General features: G+C 51.7%; 2 protein-coding genes across 4 annotated transcripts; one reads left to right on the top strand and one right to left on the bottom strand.

The window, feature by feature from the left end:
* The first annotated feature begins 2,975 nt into the window (after positions 1-2,975).
* LGI4 (leucine rich repeat LGI family member 4) lies at positions 2,976-11,515 on the top strand. 3 transcript variants are annotated; one of them, XM_028529813.2, is made up of 9 exons: positions 2,978-3,854; positions 4,266-4,337; positions 4,589-4,660; positions 6,102-6,173; positions 6,304-6,375; positions 6,598-6,767; positions 8,955-9,119; positions 9,220-9,725; positions 10,578-11,515. In XM_028529813.2, the coding sequence occupies exons 1-9, from the start codon at positions 3,679-3,681 to the stop codon at positions 10,890-10,892; spliced, it is 1,620 nt and encodes a 539-aa protein (XP_028385614.1). In that variant the 5' UTR covers positions 2,978-3,678; the 3' UTR covers positions 10,893-11,515. The 3 variants fall into 3 exon arrangements, with proteins under 3 accessions (XP_035867741.1, XP_035867740.1, XP_028385614.1); XM_036011847.1 differs by lacking the exon at positions 6,102-6,173 and having other exon boundaries at positions 2,977-3,854; XM_036011848.1 differs by lacking the exons at positions 4,266-4,337; positions 4,589-4,660 and having other exon boundaries at positions 2,976-3,854.
* Positions 11,516-12,352: 837 nt separating this feature from the next.
* On the bottom strand, positions 12,353-15,583 carry FXYD3 (FXYD domain containing ion transport regulator 3). The gene is given in 8 exon segments (XM_036011849.1): positions 12,353-12,563; positions 12,692-12,729; positions 13,035-13,097; positions 13,099-13,225; positions 14,103-14,126; positions 14,234-14,266; positions 15,396-15,449; positions 15,554-15,583. Coding segments are annotated over 7 exon segments (345 nt in total). The 5' UTR covers positions 15,436-15,449; positions 15,554-15,583; the 3' UTR covers positions 12,353-12,543.
* Positions 15,584-18,097: the final 2,514 nt, after the last annotated feature.

The raw sequence follows: 18,097 nt of genomic DNA on the forward strand, positions 1-18,097 counted from the left end.
TGTGTATGTGTTGTCCACCGCTCACTGTGAAGTCCCTCAAGAGTGTGCGCACACACATACAGAAACCCACAGACCCAGGTAAATAGGCAAAAAAGCATACAGATACATGTATGTATATACATACAAACACAGAGGCTGACAAACACATAAAATAACACAGAAAGAAACCCCAAAAACACACACAGCCAACACCACTTACACCAATCAGAAAAAAACAAGACAAATGCATTTGTGTACCTAAACAACATACACTCATATTCAATCAGGTGGATACCTGAACAGAGAGAGGTACAATCAAAGACACAGCCACACAACTATCCCCTATTACAAATAGTCAGTCACAAAGATACATGCTCTTATGAAGATATCCTAACAAATGGTGGTACAGAAACACACCAATGCACACATGCCACACATAAATGCACTCAAAGATTCAGGCATACAGGCACACAGCTGGCACTCCTATACAAGCTCAGAGATGCAAAAGCCCACAAACCTGTATGCATATGCACACTGACACACACATATTTATATGGCACAGAGGAGCAGAAACTCTGTCAAGGACGCAGCAGACAACCACAAAGACAGACACACACACACCTGTGATCACAACCTCATGAGTGGGCAAACAAGCACACAGCTGGCCACACAATCACAGACATACAGGCCTACATGCTTTTGTTTGCACATTGACAACATCAAACATGAGTTGATGTGTTTAACCCTGAACTTCTCCTTCCCTGAGCTCATGTGACCTCTAGGACCACCTGGAGGACAGCATAACTTGTGTCTTCATGGGCAGGCCATGTCAGAAAGCACTGGTGACAGAGAAACCTGGGGTCAGGATACAACCAGGACTCTGCCACTCCTGGTTGTGTGAATGTGAACAGTCCATGTGATCTCTCTGTGCCTGTTTCCCTTCTTATAAAATGGAGAAATCACTGAGATCATACATGTAACCCCAGGCCAGACTCAGAGTTCTCTGATGGGACATAGTTTTATTATTAATTCCATTTTAGGAAAGAGCAAGCCTAAGCTCAGCAAAGTGGAGCTAATTTTCCCAGGGTCCCCCTGGAGGTTAAGGGCAGAAACTGCCCCCCTTTTAGTCAAAGAGGTCAGAAGCAGGCCCAGACCTCAGGCTCCACAGGACACAGTGCACACGCTGACATTCAGGCACAGGCATAGCCCTGGAAAGCACATATATGTGCGCACATGGCCTCAGAGGACCCAGTAGGCTTTGAAAGGCTCCCTCATCCCTGTCTGTCTGAACCCTCAGCCTCTGCCCCCGCCCGCACCCCCACGCCTATACCCCAAGGTCACCAGCAGTCCCTGGTTAATGATAAGTCTGATGTTTATATAGCACTGGGGAGGGGTGACAAGGAGCAAAGAGGTAAGTGAGGAGGGGGCACCCAGCCAGCTCCAGTTAATCCTCAGCTTTCTTCCCTCATAGGGCCAGCTGCTTCGGGGTACAGTGGTTCAGCCACTTTCTAGCTGTGTGGTCTTGGGCAAATGACTTAACCTCTCTGTGGCTCAGGTTCTTCTTCTGTAAAATGGAAATAACAATAGTATTCACCTTACAGGGAGGTTGGAATGATTATCTGAAATGATCTATGTAAATCTTTTAGAACAAAGCCTGGCACACAGGAAATGACTATCATTATCATCCTTGTCATCCTTCTCACCGTAAGCTGGGGTGAGAGCCTTGCTGGGCTGAGCACACTGTGTGGTTTAGGCCTATCTGTCCCCTCTGTGCCCCTGCACTGAAGTTCTTTATGTTTTCAAAAATCCTGAAAGGAGTTCATCACCCCTCATTTATAGCTGAGGTAACCAAGACCTGAGAGCCTTGCTCAAATCACAGAGCTGTTTAGAGGCAAGCGTGTGCTTGGGTCCAGAGTCCACCCCAAGCCCACTGACCACTGCATCCCAAGCTGGGAGAATGGCCTCCATCATCTCGCTGAATGTTCAGCACGCCTGGGAAAAGGGTGTCATGATTGCCCTGTTTGACAGATGGGAAAACTGAAGATCAGGAAGGCTGAATGATTTGCCTGAATCCACACAGAACTGGGCCTGGAACCAAGATCTTTGTGACCCTGCCTGGACTCTTAGCCCTTTGTTCCCAAGTTTTTTGGATATGTGCAGCAGGAGGAGAAAGACTGTGCATTTGACTCAATGGCAGGGGTGAGTGGTTAGGTTTAGATTTGTCCAGTGCCATGAAACATTATTTAAATTCCTCATGCCTCAGTTTTCCCATCTATAAAGTGGGGATTAGTAATACTACCCACCTCCTGAGGCTGTTGTGAGGACTGAGTGAATTCATATAGAGACAGGCACACAGTAAGTGCTCAGTAAGCATTATTACTACTATTCAAGGTTTGGTAACAAGTGCCATTTATTTGTTTTTCTTATTTAATGGACAAAATCTATCCATACTGCTAAAAGCTTAGTCTAAATAAAAACAACCACTATCTATGAGTTCTGATTTCTAAAGAAAGAATGCAAAATCATGTGCAGAGGCCTTGGAGCTGGTGCTTGGGCTCCAGCCCTGGCTCTGTCCTTTCTGGGTATTCTAAACCTCAAATTACCTGACTTCTCTCCTCAGTATGTCCCTCTGTAAAATAGCCATAAAATAGTATCAACCCCAGACGGCTGTGGAGAGGTCAAAGGAGCTAATAGATTGCCCTTCAGGACAGGGCCTGGTGCAGAGTCAATGCTGAGAAGGGGATGGCATTATCATCATTTTTTTCTTGGGTTGACTCTCTACCCCTAGTAGGCAATGATCACTCAAGGGGTTAATTTTGAACTGGGAAGAGAGGTGGGTTTGGGGCAGGGTAGCGCCTGCCCAGTGTGGCCACCAGAGGGAGCAGCTGGACCTGAGCTGGCCCCTCCAAGCCTGCTTGACAGTGCCACCAACAGGGTCCTGCTGCGCCGGGTGGGGGCTGTCTGGGAGTAGCTAAGGTGACTCCAGCCCCCCAGTGGTCTCTCCTCCCAGCCCTTTCCTGACTGTAGAGCCATCTGATCCCCACCCTGGGGACATCCTCCTCACTCCTGAATGGGGAATCTGGGTAGGGGGTTAGAAGGGAGTGGCCAGAGCAGCTTCAGCCTTTGGTGACTCCTCCCCTCCCATGGGGCCATCCAGTCCCTTTCCCAGCACTGCTCTTCCTATGGCCTCTGACCCCCCTCCTCATTCTTACCCGGCTTTTTGGGCGCACCCGGTGCCCATTGAGTCCCTTTCCCAAACCTCTAGGGAAAAGGGGTGTGGGAGGAGGGGCAGAAACATACAGAGAGCTGGAAAGGGGGGTTGGGAGACAAGAAATAAAGACAGAAGGAGACACACACCACAGAGAGGCCGACAGACTGAGAGACAGAGAAACAGAGACAGAAAAAGAGACAAAGGCAGAAATAGAGACAGAGTGGGAAATAGACTAACTCACTGACTAAGAAATAGGGGGTGGGGGGAAGAGAACAAGGAAAGAGATATAAACAGAAAATTAAACTCCAAAGAGATACAGGGAGAAAGACAGGCTGAAAGAAAGAACAGAAAGAGAAGCAAGAAGCCAGGGCAGAGTGTGCCAGCTGGCGGAATGGAGGGTTCCCTGGCATGGGAGATGTAGTGGCTGAAGTCCGGGCAGACCTGGGTGGGCAGGAAGAAGCTGGTGCCTCAGTGGGGGTGAGGGGGGTATGGGAGGGGCAGGCATTTTGCTGCTGCTGCTGCTGCTGGCTGAGGCCGGGATGGGGGTGTCCTGGAGACCCCCAAAGGGAAAATGTCCTCTGAGCTGCTCCTGCTCCAAAGACAGTGCCCTCTGTGAAGGCTCCCCGGACCTGCCCGAGAACTTCTCCCCGACCCTGCTGTCACTGTGAGTGCTAGGCCTTTTGGGGGCCTGAGGGTGGGGATGGGAGTTCTGGGACCCCAGGGCTTAGGGACAGGAGGCCAAGAAGGGGTCTGTCAGGTTCTTGGAAGGTGGGCAGCAAAGGATGTTGGGATGCCCAAAAGGGGACTGCTGGCATCTGAAAGGAAGCAGAAGGAAAATTCCAAAGGGCAGCAGCAGCATTAGGGGCCTAGGAGAAGGGATTGCCAGGGGGTGGGCTGGGTGCTCTCAGGATCCTTGCCAAATGAGGCGGGCAAATGTCTGTTTCCCCGGGATATAGGGAAAATACACCCAGGGCCAGTGTGGCATGCCAGGGTCCCCCAGACAGGAGACAGCTCTGGGATGATGCTGGAGCGCTGAAGGGGTTTTCTCCTCACCCACCATTGCCCATGTCACCAGCTCACTTGTTAGGACTGGAGCCACCCAGCTGAAGACCGGCAGCTTCCTGAGAGTGCCGTCGCTGCACCTGCTGTGAGTGGGGCCCAGCAGAGCCAACCAAGAGCTCAAGGGAGTGGGTGTTCATGCACATACATGTGGGACTGGGTGCACACGTATGTGTATGCCTGTGAAAGCATTTGTATACACACATTTACTCAAAATGAATGCATGCGTGTGTGTGTGTGGGTGAGACTGTGCCCAGGTGGGCTGAGGGTGGGGGCCAACTTAAAATGTCAGATAGCGGCAGCAACTCTCGAAAATTTTCTTTCTTGCTCCCTCGCCAGCCTTCTCACATTCAACTCCTTCTCCGTGATTGAGGACGATGCATTTGTGGGACTGTCCCACCTGCAGTATCTGTGAGTGAGCACAGGGGATGGGACCAGAATGGAGACCTGAGAGAGGAAGGAGGGGCCCCTCTGTGGCTCCCAGAGTAAGGGGACATAGGGGTTTGTTGCCCTGGGGAGGAAGTGTCTAGACAAGGGTCAATCCCTCCTTGAGGGACAAGGGGCCTAGTCTCTTGGGTGGGGTCAGGGTCCCTGCTCAACTGTGTAATCTCAGGCTGCTCCTCTCACTGTTCTCTGAGTGAAGACCCACAAAGAGCCTGGATAACCCGAGACTGTTTCTGGCCCTACCTGACTTATGGAAGTCCAGGGAGGGTGCAAAGAGACCAGAGACAGAAAATGTTTCAAATTAACAGGAAACAACTCTGAGTTAGTGAGGTAGTGATGATGGTGATGGTGGTGGTGGTGATGATACTATGACCATGTTGGTAATAGTGTTGATGTTGGTGTTGAAGAGGATGGTGATAAAGAGGACACTGCTGCTGCTCACAAGGAAGTGGTGACGTTATTGAGAATAATGTTGTGAAGATGATATTGATAAAAATGCCAGGCCCAACAGTGACGGTGCTGTTGGTGACACTGATGATGAAGTTTGAGGGGTTGGTGGTAGTGATAATTATCAGTGTAGTAGACATTGGTAATCCTAGTATCTATCAGTGTTGGTGTGCATGATGGCTGTGTTTAGGATGTAGTGTTGGTGTAAGGAAAGTGTTGTTGGTACTAGGTTTGATGGTGATGGTGAAAGTGTTGGTGTGGATACAAATCGTGGCAGTATTGGTGCTAAGGATGGGTGAAGAGGGGAGCATTGGGGACAATGGCGATACTGTTGGTGTTGGCAATGCTGCTGCTAGTGCTGGTGCTCATGATGGTGGTGGCAGTGCTGATGATGATGGTGGCAGCCATTTCAGTAATGATCATGAAGGCGGTGTTGTTGGCGAAGCTATTAGTGTTGCTGGTGCCGGGTTGGTAATGATAGAGTTGGTGCTGGTGTTGACAAGGGGAGTGGGTGATGATGCTGGTGTTGGCGAGGAGGGTAGCAGTGTTGGTGACAGTGGTGGCACAGTATGGTGTTGGTAATAATGGCACTTATTAGTGCTGTGGTTGATGGCAATGGAAGAGGCATGGGTATTGGTCATAATGGATAATGGTGAAAGTGCTGGTGGTGAAACCAGTGCTAGTGCTGGTATTCGTAAGCACAGTGGCACACGGGTGGTGATGGTGGTGGCGGCATTCATTGTGAGGCTGGCAATGGCCAGAGGGCCGGGCTCTTGGCTCCCAGCATTGTAGACTGGGACCTCAGTGAGGAGTTTTGGAAGAGGCTTCCCCTGAGATTATGTCAAGTATTAGGGGAGAATTCAGCATATTCCAGTGATATATGGCTTTCAGGGGGTGAGTTCCCCTAAAAACTGTAGGACCACAACAAGAAACTCCCCCTCACCCCACCTTCCCTCCACAGCTTCATCGAAGACAATGAGCTTGGCTCCATCTCTAAGAATGCTCTCAGAGGACTTCGCTCACTCACACACCTGTATGTGCCTTCTAGGCTTCACTCCTCCACTGCCCCAGCCCATCCTCACAGGCACCCCACACTCCACCACCCCGACCCAGGGTGTCCTGGTAGCTGCTGACAGTCCCTCCTCTTTCTCTCCTTCCACCAGGAGCCTGGCCAATAACCATCTTGAGACCCTCCCCAGATTCCTGTTCCGAGGCCTGGAGACACTGACTCATGTGTGAGGCTCAAGGAGACTGGTGCGGGTGGTGTGAATGTTTGAGAAGGGAGGGGGTATCTGTGGCCACTTTTGGTGGGCACAATGTGTACAGCTGGAATGGTTCATATTTTTCACACCACCTGTGGGGTTCCATCCTGAACTCTTGCTTGGGGAGGGGGTGGGGAGCGTGGCCTCCAAGGGGTGGAAGCCGGGTCGCAGCCCCTCCCCGGCCTCTTGCCCCAGGGACCTCCGTGGGAACCCGTTCCAGTGTGACTGCCGTATCCTCTGGCTGCTGCAGTGGATGCCCAGCGTGAACGCCAGCGTGGGGACTGGGGCGTGCGCCGGCCCCACTGCCCTGGCCCACGTGCAGCTCCGCCACCTCGACCCCAAGACGTTCAAGTGCAGAGCCATAGGTGGGGGCTTTCCCTGCGGGGTGGGGGGGGGGGCCTGCAGGGGTTCCCAGAAGAAGGTGGGAGATCAGTGGGACAGTGGCCAGGGCTGAGGGGTTCACCTCACTTCCTGCTTCCTGCCATTTTCTGGCTGTGAGACTCTGAGGGAACAGCATCACAACCCTGAGCCTCAGTTTCTCTCTGTAAAATGGAAGTAATAAACAGTGACACAGGATTGCTGTGAGAATTCAGTGATGTGTCCATAACTGCAGAGCATTTGGCACAGGGCCCGGGATGGGAGGCCCTTATAAATGTTCACTCTTGTCATTGCTGTTATTAATATAAAAATGGCCATTTCTAAAGTGCGTCCTATGATCATTTCACTTTTTCATAAATATATTTTTGTACCGTTATGGGTACTGGACAATGCAGAGGGCACAGCAGTGATGAAGACAGTCCTGGGTCTAGTCCCCACAGAGCCTACAGTCCAGAGGAAAGCAAAGATTGATAGCTCAGAATGACCAGGGCCAGGGTGGGGGTGTCACAGAGTGGTCAGGGCTGGGAGGTGGAGAGCCTACAGGGCCATGGGAGCCCAGAACCAGAGCGAGGGCCAGACACCCCTGAAGGAATGGACACTTGAGTTCAAATTTGAAGGCTATTAATATAATAATAACTATGAATGTAATAATAACTATTATTATATTCATCATCATCTAAGTGTGACATATTTTAGGTCTGTGGGACTCATAGAACAAGAGTATTTAACTTCAGTATCATTTTTTATTAAGTTATTCAGCAAATATTCACCAAGGTCCACTCTGTGCCCAGCCCAGTGAGAGGCAATGGGCATACTGGGGTGACCAAGATAGTCCTGGGCCCTGGCCTCACAGTCCTGGTGGGGGGAGATAGACATTAAATAAAACATTGCACAAATAAATGTATGCTACATGTTGTGGTAAATACAGGGAGTGATGGGGAAGTTAAGGGGGGTTCCTACCTTACATGGGGCATCTGAGAAGTCTTCTCTGAAGAGATGGCATTAGATCTGGAGGCAGCTGAGTGAAGTACAATGGGAAGAGCATTGGAGAGAGAGGGGACTAGTGTGCAATGGTCCTGAGGCAGCATAGAGTTGTCATGCTTGAGGATCAAAAGAAGGCAGGTCTGGCTTGGGGGAGTGAGTGAAGGCAATAACACAGAGGAGGTCAAAGGTGCAGGAGGCTCACTGTACAGGGCATTGAAAACAACAGAAAAGAAAGTGGGTTTCCCCCTGAAGGTTGTGGAAAGCTGTGGTGTGTTTTGAACAGGGAGTGATAATTTGATGGACATTTTAAAAGACCCCTCTTTGGGTGGGCATCCTTGGTAGTTTGGGTCATTGCTTCAACCCTGGCACCTAGAAGCAGGGCCTGGCACATAGAGTGGAGTAATATGACCTGGCACCAACTGCTCGGCTCTACCACCACTGTGCTGGGTGACCAGGTACATTGTTACCATAAAGGTTAAGGTGTGACAAAGAGATTCAAAATGCCATGAGTTAAAGAAGACAGAGGGTCTGAGGTGTACACTCCAGGCAGGTGGAGCAGCCTGTGGGTGTTGTCCTGGTTTTTGTGGTTGGCACCAACTTGTGGCAGGTCCATCTACCAGTTCTTGGAGAGAAGGGAAGGAGACCAAGTCCAGGATGAGCCACCTTCATACATTTGAGGCAGGCATTACATCCACCATTCTGCTGCTGTTCCATTGGGAGCTTGGTCTGGACATGGTCACACCTAACTTTGGGAGGGGGTGCTGGGGGACTGCTGGGATAATGTGGCCTCTGGCTGGGCAGATTTGTGCCCAGTTCCAACCCTATTTCATGGAAGATGGGAAGGATGGATTTTGCTGGACAATTGGCTGCTTGTGTCTCTTAGCTTTAGTTTGCACATCTGTAAAGTGGATGGAATAACAGATTGTACCTCACAGGGATTTCGTGAGTTAAATGAATTGATAAACATGTTGTTTCTAAGCAAGTATTTGATAATGCCACAAAGCTTAAAAAATAAGGCATTATCACGTTGATTTGAGTTAATAAGCTATAAATTAAGAAGATTCCTCTCTATGTCCCTACGAGATGAACACCGTGATGGTCCTCATTTCAGAGATGCACAAACTGAGGCTCAGCAATGAGGATCCTTGGGGTCTCCTGGGCCTACCTGACTCTCTCCTGCCACCCCCCAGAGTTGTCCCGGTTCCAGACAGTTGGAGAGTCGGCACTGGGTGTGGAGCCTTTCTCATACCAGGGGGAGCCCCACGTCATCCTGGCGCAGCCTTTTGCTGGCCGCTGCCTGATCCTCACCTGGGACTACAGCCTGCAGTGCTTCCGGCCAGAGGAAGAGCTGTCCGGTGAGCCCCCCTCCCATGTTCCTGCCTGCTTCGTAGCCTGCCTCAGGCCTGCCCTGCCCAGCTGGTCTGACCTGCCTCTTGCTCTGTGACTCCCCCACAGCGCCCTCGGTGGTGTCCTGTAAGCCTCTGGTGTTGGGCCTGCACCTCTTTGTGCTGGCTGCCCGCCTGTGGGGAGGCTCGCAGCTGTGGTCCCGGCCCAGCCCTGGCCTGCGCCTGGCCCCCACTCAGGCCCTTGCCCCGGAACGGCTGCTGCGGCCCAATGATGCTGAGCTCCTGTGGCTGGATGGGCAGCCCTGCTTTGTGGTGGTCGATGCCTCCAAGGCAGGCAGCACCACACTGCTGTGCCGAGACGGGCCTGGCTTTTACCCACGCCAGAGCCTCCATGCCTGGCACCGGGACACAGATGCTGAGGTCCTTGAGCTGGATGGCCGGCCTCATCTGCTGTTGGCCTCAGCCTCACAGAGGCCGGTGCTCTTCCACTGGTTTGGGGGCCGCTTCGAAAGGCGCACGGACATCCCTGAGGCTGAAGACGTCTATGCCACACGCCACTTTAAGGCCAATGGGGATGTGTTCCTGTGCCTGACACGCTACATTGGGGACTCCATGGTAAGCCTGGGCCCAACCAGGTAGGAGGGGCAGCAGAGGCCACAAGCCACTCCTGAACTGCAGCTGACTCCTACTCAAGGGCTACCTGTTCAGCACTGACCACCAAACGTGGGCTGGTCTTTCAGCATTGACTCCCACTTGCACATTGGCTTCTAAACTCTGACCCCGGCTTACAGGCTGATCTTCAAACTCCAACCCCACCCAATGTGCTGATCCTTGAATCTGACCCTGCTCCAACACTGACTTCAAGACTGACCCCTCAAGGACTGTGAACCCTAAACTATTCCCCATCCCCCAACATAGACACTGGCCTGAGATTCTGATTCTACTCCCAAACTATGGCTCTGTAACTCTGACTCACTGCGTTTGACCACAACACCACACTCTGAATCCCAAAGGCTGATGCCCCCCAGCACTCTTTTCAGAGTAAGGTATAGCTAGGGGGAAAGTCTGAGCCTAAAAGGCACTGATCTGACTCAGATGTCCATACAGTGTCTGTGTGGGGAGCAGACTGTGGGCACAGGGACAGGAATCGTGTGACCAGGGAAGAGGTGACTATAGCAGGGTTGGAGAGCAACCAGAGGAGTTTGGAGCAATATATACCATAGTAGGTAAAACAGACAGATTTCCATTACTGATGGATTCTATATGGGGTGTGTGGGAGACAGAAGGGGCAAGAATGTGGCCTGAGCAGCTGGGTGGAGACATCTATAAAGATAAGAAAGCTGCAGGAGTTTGGGGAAACTACAGACCTGTTTATAAGCAGTTCCCAAGTCCTCCAAAGCCTGAAGGACTACCAGCAGGCCTGGCCATCCAGAATCCCAGGCCCTAACTTGCCACCACACTTCACAGGTCATGCGATGGGATGGCTCCATGTTTCGCTTGCTACAGCAACTTCCGTCACGCGGTGCCCACGTCTTCCAGCCACTGCTCATCGCCAAGGACCAGCTGGCTATCCTGGGCAGCGACTTTGCCTTCAGCCAGGTCTTCCGCCTTGATCCTGACAAGGGGCTCCTGGACCCTTTGCAGGAGCTGGGGCCCCCGGCTTTGGTGGCCCCCCGGGCCTTTGCCCACATCACCATGGCTGGCAGACACTTCCTCTTTGCTGCTTGCTTCAAGGGCCCCACGCAGATCTACCAGCTTCACGAATTAGATCTCAGTGCCTGACACTGGATGGGACCCTGGACATGGCTGGTGAAGAGGTTGGTGTGCGAAATCTTAGGCCTCTGGGCAGCCTCTTCACTGACCTCCTGGCCCCACTTGGGATTATGGCTGGTCTTGTGAAATACTGGCCACAGGCCAAGTTCAAGGCAAAAGCTTCCTCCCGGTCTAAAGCAACAGCTTTGCTGGGTTGCAAATGTCCCCCACCAACGGTGATGTGGGAACTCAAGCTGGGGCATGGAGCCCGAATTCAGCGTCATAGTGGGGGCGGGGGGGGGGGGGTAACGTGCAGAGCTCCATGACGTCTAGAAGCAGCCCCCTCCCGCTCCCTGAGCAAGTACTCAGGAGGAGATAGCGTTCCTCTCAGTCTGGCCAATCGCTTTTAGTGCATGCCCCATACGTCATCAGTTGCTGGGCAGGTTTCCCTGCCAGGCTTGCTAGCTTCCTCTACTGCTTGCGCGCATGCCTGCTGCTAAGGCGGAAACCCAGCCTGTTTTCCTCCTGCTCGCTGAGGGGAATGGGAGGGGAAGCGAGAGTTGTGGGGAGTCCCGGTTACCCCTTTCCGGTGGGTGGCACGGGTGAAGGCAGAAGGTGTCTGAACTCAATAAATGTGCTGTGCACCCGTCCCACTCGTTGTTGTGGGATCATTGGGAGAGTGTGTGCTGAGTGGTATGGGTGGGGGGTAGTGTCCCAAGAGCGGTGTTACGGAGGGTGTGGTCCCAGAAGTGAGCCTTCGCAGTTGTCTTAGGAGTGTGCGTTCGTGATTATGGGGGGCTTATGGTATATTCGAGGGATATAAGGGCATTATCAGGGGACAGGTCACAAGTTTATTGTGGGTGTCTTCTTGGGGTCTCTTTTTGAGTGTTTTGAAGGGTTTTAGACATTTTAAAAGGTGGCTCTTGGGGAGATTTGGAGGTCTTACTGGGTTTTTGGGAGTCTCAAGGGAGTTTGGGGCTCATGGGAGGTTCTCACACCATATGGCCATCATCCTATATTATTAGGGTTATCATGGACAATTATTTAAAGGTCTCACAGGGACATTTGGGTATTAGGAAGGGTCTTCAGTAATAAAGCAGGGTCTCAGCGGTGAGTGAAAGGGTTATAGAGGTCTTACTATTATAATCATAAGCTATCTGTGTAGTCATGTCACAGTATGAACTACCGTGACATGAGTACTCAGTGTCCACCTGAATGTCCCAGCATTTCTTCTAGTTACAGCTCCCTTTCACTCTCAGAATGTCCCCTATTGGACTACTAGAAAATTCTCAATTGCACCTGTGGCTCCCAAGACCATGGAGGCAGAGGAGAGAGCCCATGCCATTCATCAGGTCATAATGGAATAGGCCTTTGGGCTTTTCCTAACAGAGAGATTCAGCTGCCGCTTCTGTGGCAGCCTCCAGTACATCTCCACCCTTTGCCCCCCACCCCAAGTCCTACTCCAAAGCACACGTAGGGAGTCTCAAGACTGCTTGGGCAAGAGGAAGATCATTTTAGATTGAAAATTTAACAAAGAGAAGCCTCCATTGAGAAGTGAGATGAGGCCTGGCAAGCCTTTCTGAGAAGAGGAGGGAGGATTCCATCCTGGAGTGAGTTTCCTGTGCAGAATCAGGACGTAGGGAAAGAGAGAGGCCCTCTGTGCTCTTTCGTGGATCTGTCCTCAACAGTTGTGGGCAGAGCCTGGGAGAGATGATGGGGTCAGGTTATGAGAATGGATGGAGATCTTCCTCCCCAGGGCACCTGCATACACACACAGACACACACCTCACATCCCATGTTCCCCTTAGCCCCATCTGTCCCTGTCTTACCTGGAGTGACAAGAGGTGGAGTGTCCCCTGGTCGGTGTCTGAGAAAAAAATAAGTGGTGAGATCTATATCCCCCATTTGTCCTCTCCCTCAAGACTAGAAGATTCTCAGCTTTCCCCTGAAGACTCTCAGGTTGTACCACCCTGGGTTCCAAAGCATTTCAAGATTTGGGGCCCTCCGAGCGTTTTCAGCTTTGAAGAATAAACCTAGGAAGTCTTAGTGGCAGGAATTCTCCAGGGCGGAGCCTGGAGGCCTGGCCTCTTTCTGTAAGATTTCTCTCTTTCACACATGAAAGGTATCTGCCCAGCATGAGACAGGTAGGCACACACGGGGAAACAATCTCACCTGGGCTTCTGGCTGAATTTGCATTTGCATTTCCCACCTGTTGGGGAGAGGGGAACAGTTGAGAGGGGACCCACAGCACTGCCCTGCCCCACTCCCCTGCCTGTTCCTCCACTCACTCACGAGGACGATGATGCCGATGGCACACAGAATCCCGGCACAGATGAGCCCGCCGACCCGGAGGCTGTGCCAGTCTAGGAGAAACCCAGAGGGGGCCCTCAATGCCAGCCAGTGTCCTCCCTATTCAAGCCCCTGTCTGCTTAACAAAGATATATTGGGCAGGGATGATGTGCTGGGGATACAGCAGTGCAGACAACAAACCCCAGCCCTCCTTTGCTCACATTTAGTTAACACACAAGCAAGTGATAAGAGATTTAACTTAGGATCAGGTGGAGAGAAGTGGCCTGAAGGCAAATAAGCAGAGTCAGGGAACAGAAAGTCAGATGGCAACTCTTTTAGGGAGAATGAGCGGGAAAGGCCTCTCTAAGGGCACCCACTTGAGCAGAGACATAGGGAGGAGGTGAGGAAGGGAAGCATGGGGCTTGTGGAAGGAAGTATTCCAGACAGAAGGATCAGAAGGTACGAAAGTCCAGAGACTGGGAGTGTGTCCACTGAGTCTGAGCAACAGCAGAGAGGCCATTGTGGCCTGAGCAGAAGCAGTGAGGTGGAAAAAGCGGAGTAATGACAGAGGGGTGGCCTAGAGCAGATCGTGTGGAATCTGGAGGCCACAGAAAGATTTGGATCAAATAGCTCAGCTCCTCCAGGAAGTTTTCTAAAGTCAGCGCATCTCCCAGAAGACTTGATTTGAACCATAACAATGGCTCCTTATGAACTGTCCTTGATTCTTGTGAATTGTCCTTGCTGGTTAGTCATGAATCTTCCCAAGGACTTGGGTGGCATGTCTTGTTCCCTTAATTCACTGTGTTTACTGGTCAATGCTTCAGTCCAATCCTATCCTTGCCCCCTTTTCACCCACATCAGACCCTTGTCCAGCTCTCTGTGGGACCTTTGGTACAAAGTAGTATGAGGAGTGTGGGTAGGAGGAGTGAAGGGAGGGGCACCAGCTCTTACCATAGTAAAAAGGACTGTTTTTATCTGAAAGGAAAGAAAAAAGAACATGAATCCAAGAAAATGGCTGGGATGCAGGGGTCTCAGGAGAGAATTTTGAGGTGGAACTGGTAGAAGAGTATAGTCTGACTCACCTTCTGGGTCGTTGGCCTCCAGTGCAGGCAGGCCTGGTGGGAGAATCGGGGAAGGAGAGGAGATGGTGGTGCTGGCCTCAGTGAAACTGGCAGGTAGGACCATAGGGCCTCAGGGATAAGGTCCCCTGATGGATAGTTCCCTGCCTCCTGAGGATGCAGGGGTCCAGCCCCAAGCTAGCTGCCCCACCATGTCCCATCTCAAAGTGTGGACCCTCCCTCCACTCAGCCCTACACCTGAGAGCCACACCAGCATTTTGCCTCCTGAAATAGGTGTTAATCTGGGTGGCTTTAGGCCACCCTTTGGCCAAATGTTTCCAGACACCTGGCTAACCCACACCTCCTCCAGAAACAAAGAGTGTTCTTGTCCACATGACAGGCAGTGTTGGTGCCCTGTCGTCCTCAGAGCTCATCTCCTTGTTCTGTCTGTTCTGGCATTGGCTCACCACTTCCCTTTAAAGCAACTCACTAATTATAAACTAAATAGACTTTATTTAAAAATACATTGTTCTATCACTATTCTAAATGGAATACCAATCTTGCTTGATGTAACAGATAAAAAGAAACACAATGAAAGCAAAGGACTAGGATTGAATTCTGGCTACAAGCAGTGGGCTGCCTGAGCTCTGGACCTAAGTTCTGTTCTTTCTCGCTTAAAGGGAGATCAATAATTTTAAATTATACTTAAAGTACAAACAAATAGTGCTTACTCTGTACAGGCACTGTTCTAAGTGCTTCTCAAATACCAACTTGTTTAATCCTCACAGGGACTTTTATGTAAGTGCTATTATGGTCCTACTTTTTATAGATAAGGAAACTGAGGCACTGGTAACTTGTTACATAACCTCTACGTTCCTCGTTACCCCTTGTAACAAGGTGTTAGGGAGGTGTGAAGGACACAGCACAAGGCTAAGCCTTTTCCTTGATCTCATCAATGAGACATCAAGACTGGACTTTTCTAGCCAGTTTAGCTGCTGCTATGAGAGGGCCTGACTTTGAGTTCTCTTGAACTCACCGGTGTGACACTTCTTCCCTCAAGGAGGTGCTATCCTGACAGTCATCAACCCACAGGGGAGGCAGAAAACGCAAGAGAGACACACATGAAGCTTGCCTGCCACTCAGCTGAGGGGTTCAGGGGAAAGGCACTGCAGGCGACAGCACTCACCTGCCAGGAGGATGAACAGGCTCAGGGCCACTTGTTGCATGATGGAGTGCTGGCCTGGAGGGGGGCAGGGGAGGGCCCAGCTTTAGCAGGAATGCCACCAGGGCCTCTGGTTCCCAATCCCCTCCTCCTCCACGCCTGACCCAGGGTACACAGTTTACCCCAGAGCAGAAAGGCTGAGAGACAAGGAGCTGAAAAGTGCAGTGGAGTCTAAGTGAGAACTCAGAGAGAGCAGCAGTAATAACTCACTGGACATAGACTTGAGGTCCTGGCAACCAAATGAGGGGGAAGCTGCCTCTGGTGAACCCCATTTTATAGACTGGGAAACTGAGACTCTGATAGGTACCTTGCCAGAAGTGGGATTTAAACTGGGCCTGTCTCTACAGCAGCTGCCCCTGACTCAGGAAGGACTCTCAGGGCCTCGGGGTGTTTTTGGAAATGGGGTGTTTGAAGCCAGGTGGCAGGAGGCCTGGTTCCTGGAAGTGTCTCCCGTAGGCAGCTTGGAGCCTGTCTGCCTTGCCTAGACTCTGCAGACCTCAGGCTGCTCAAGAAAGGGTGTGGGGGAGACAGCACAAGACTGGGGTGGTGAGAGGGCAGACTTGGGAGAAGAATCGGCCTGGCTGCAGCCCCAGCCTCATCTTTTGTGCTACCCTGACCCCTGGCCCCCATTTCTGCCCCACCTCTGCCCATCCCACCTCAGTACCTGGTTGTGTTTCTACCCTAGCTCCAGGCACTGCTCCTAATCCAGACCCTGCTGAGCTCCCCCTGGTGACAAACTCTTCCCCCTTCTTCAGGGAGCCCTGCCCAGCATGAAGAGGACTCCTCTGTTCTCCCCTGGTTAGGGTCAGTCCACCCTTCCACCATCATCTGTGCCTGGGATAAACACCTGGTCTCTGTGCGTCCCCCTAGATCCATAGGGCCCCACTCTCCCTGCCCTCTCCCTGCCCCTGCCCCATGGCTGCGAGCATATATTGTCATAACCTTAGCAAGAGCTTACACTCACTCTGATCTGCCCCACACTGGGCACTGCCAAATGCCCCTGCTGGGTTTTCACTCATTTAATCCCCAACAGCCCTGGAGGTCATCTGTTACATATTCCCTTTAATGATATTCCCTTTAATATATATCCTTCCCAACCCTAATAAAAAGCCCATTTGAGCCCTGTCTGGTGTGGCTCAGTGGACTGAGCACCAGCCTATAGACCAAAAGGTCACCAGTTTGACTCCCGGTCAAGGCACGTGCCTGGGTTGCTGGCCAGGTCCCCAGCTGGGGGAATGTGAGAGGCAGCCAATCAATGTTTCTCTGGCACATCAGTGTTTCTTTCCCTCTCTTTCTCTCTCCTTTCCCTTCTTTCTAAAAATAAATAAAATCTTTTAAAAAATAAAATAAAATCTTTAAAAAAAAAAGCTTATTCGACAGTTCCTGCTGCGTCCTTGCAGGGACCCCTGTCCACAGAGGGGAGAACACCCCGCACCTCTCTCTCTGTTCCCTCCGTGAAACACCCACCCGAGTTGGTTTCTGTTTCAGAAAGAGGACCTGTAGTTTGGGGGAGCATTACTAAGGTATTTAGAAACCCGCAGAGTTTAGGGGCAGTCTGGACTGGGTGTGTGGGCCCAACAGCCCAAAGGCTCTGGGCTCAGGTTGACAGAAGCTCTGCTGCTGTTGAAAGCTACCACCTGAGGCTTTGTCACGCTGAGACTATACTAGTACTGGTAACAGAGCTTGGGCTTATTGAGTGTTCAGCCCATGGCAGGCGCTGTTCTCAGCTCTGTGCACTTCCTCACACATATAATCTTCTCAGCTTGATGAAATTGGCGCTATGATTAGCCCACGTTGCTGTCGCAACACGGCAACCCCTGCAAACTAAGCTTAATGCACTATGCTCTGTTACCCGAAACTCAGAGTCTCAGCTCTTAAGCCTCTTTCCCTGGGATCCTCCAAGTCCCCTGCCCACTGAGAGGCCTTTGTTACTCCCCCTCTCTGAGGCGTCACCCAGCATCCCCAGCTCAGGGGACACCGATGGCTGGCTCAGCTATGCTCCAGGCCCTACACAACATTCCCAGCCGGTTTCTCCCTGTGGGGCAGGCTGCTGGGAGCTGTCTGCCCTCCTCTTGTCCTGTCAGGCCCTTGTTGGAAGAGGCCCTAAGCTGCTCCCAAACTGATACTTGTGTGAGGCTTGGAGAGGAAGGCAGCTTGCAGGAGGAGGCTCTGCCCACCCCTTTCTGCTCCTGTCTCTGCCACCCGCCCTCTGCTTTCCCCTCTGTTCCTCCATGACGGTGGCCAGGCCTTTATGGCAGGCAGAATGACTCCCCATGCCCCTGAATTCAGCTCCCCGTTTTACAGATCCTTAGGAACCACCTTTTCTGAGATCCATAGGACCCCACTCCCTAGACACTCTGAGTCTACCCAATCACCCCCCATCTGCTGATACCCCCAACCATCTATGGTCCACTTAGATACCCCCACTCACCCAGGTACCCCCAACCCACTTCTGTTTACCCAGATACCCCTGGTACTTCAGATACCCCCATCCCACCTTTGGAGCTTTTCCTCACCCCAGCTGGCTCACCCAGCCCCTGAGAGGAGAATGATGGGAGGAGGATCACATTAGGGGCTTTCACTAATCTCCTGCCCACTCCCCAGAAAAGGGCCTTGAAGGGGGAAGGTTCTAGGGTCTTTAAAAGAGAGCAGTGGAGGGAGGGGGC

The sequence above is a fragment of the Phyllostomus discolor genome, chromosome 12, assembly GCF_004126475.2.
Source record: "Phyllostomus discolor isolate MPI-MPIP mPhyDis1 chromosome 12, mPhyDis1.pri.v3, whole genome shotgun sequence".
Classification (NCBI taxonomy): Eukaryota; Metazoa; Chordata; class Mammalia; order Chiroptera; family Phyllostomidae; genus Phyllostomus; species Phyllostomus discolor.

Bases quoted from the DNA above. Each gene is read 5' to 3' on its own strand.
- LGI4 (XM_028529813.2), top strand. From the start codon at position 3,679: ATGGGAGGGGCAGGCATTTTGCTGCTGCTGCTGCTGCTGGCTGAGGCC. The intron at 4,661-6,101 runs GTGAGTGAGCAC...TTCCCTCCACAG, and splicing joins CTGTCCCACCTGCAGTATCT to CTTCATCGAAGACAATGAGC. The intron at 6,174-6,303 runs GTATGTGCCTTC...TCCTTCCACCAG, and splicing joins CTTCGCTCACTCACACACCT to GAGCCTGGCCAATAACCATC.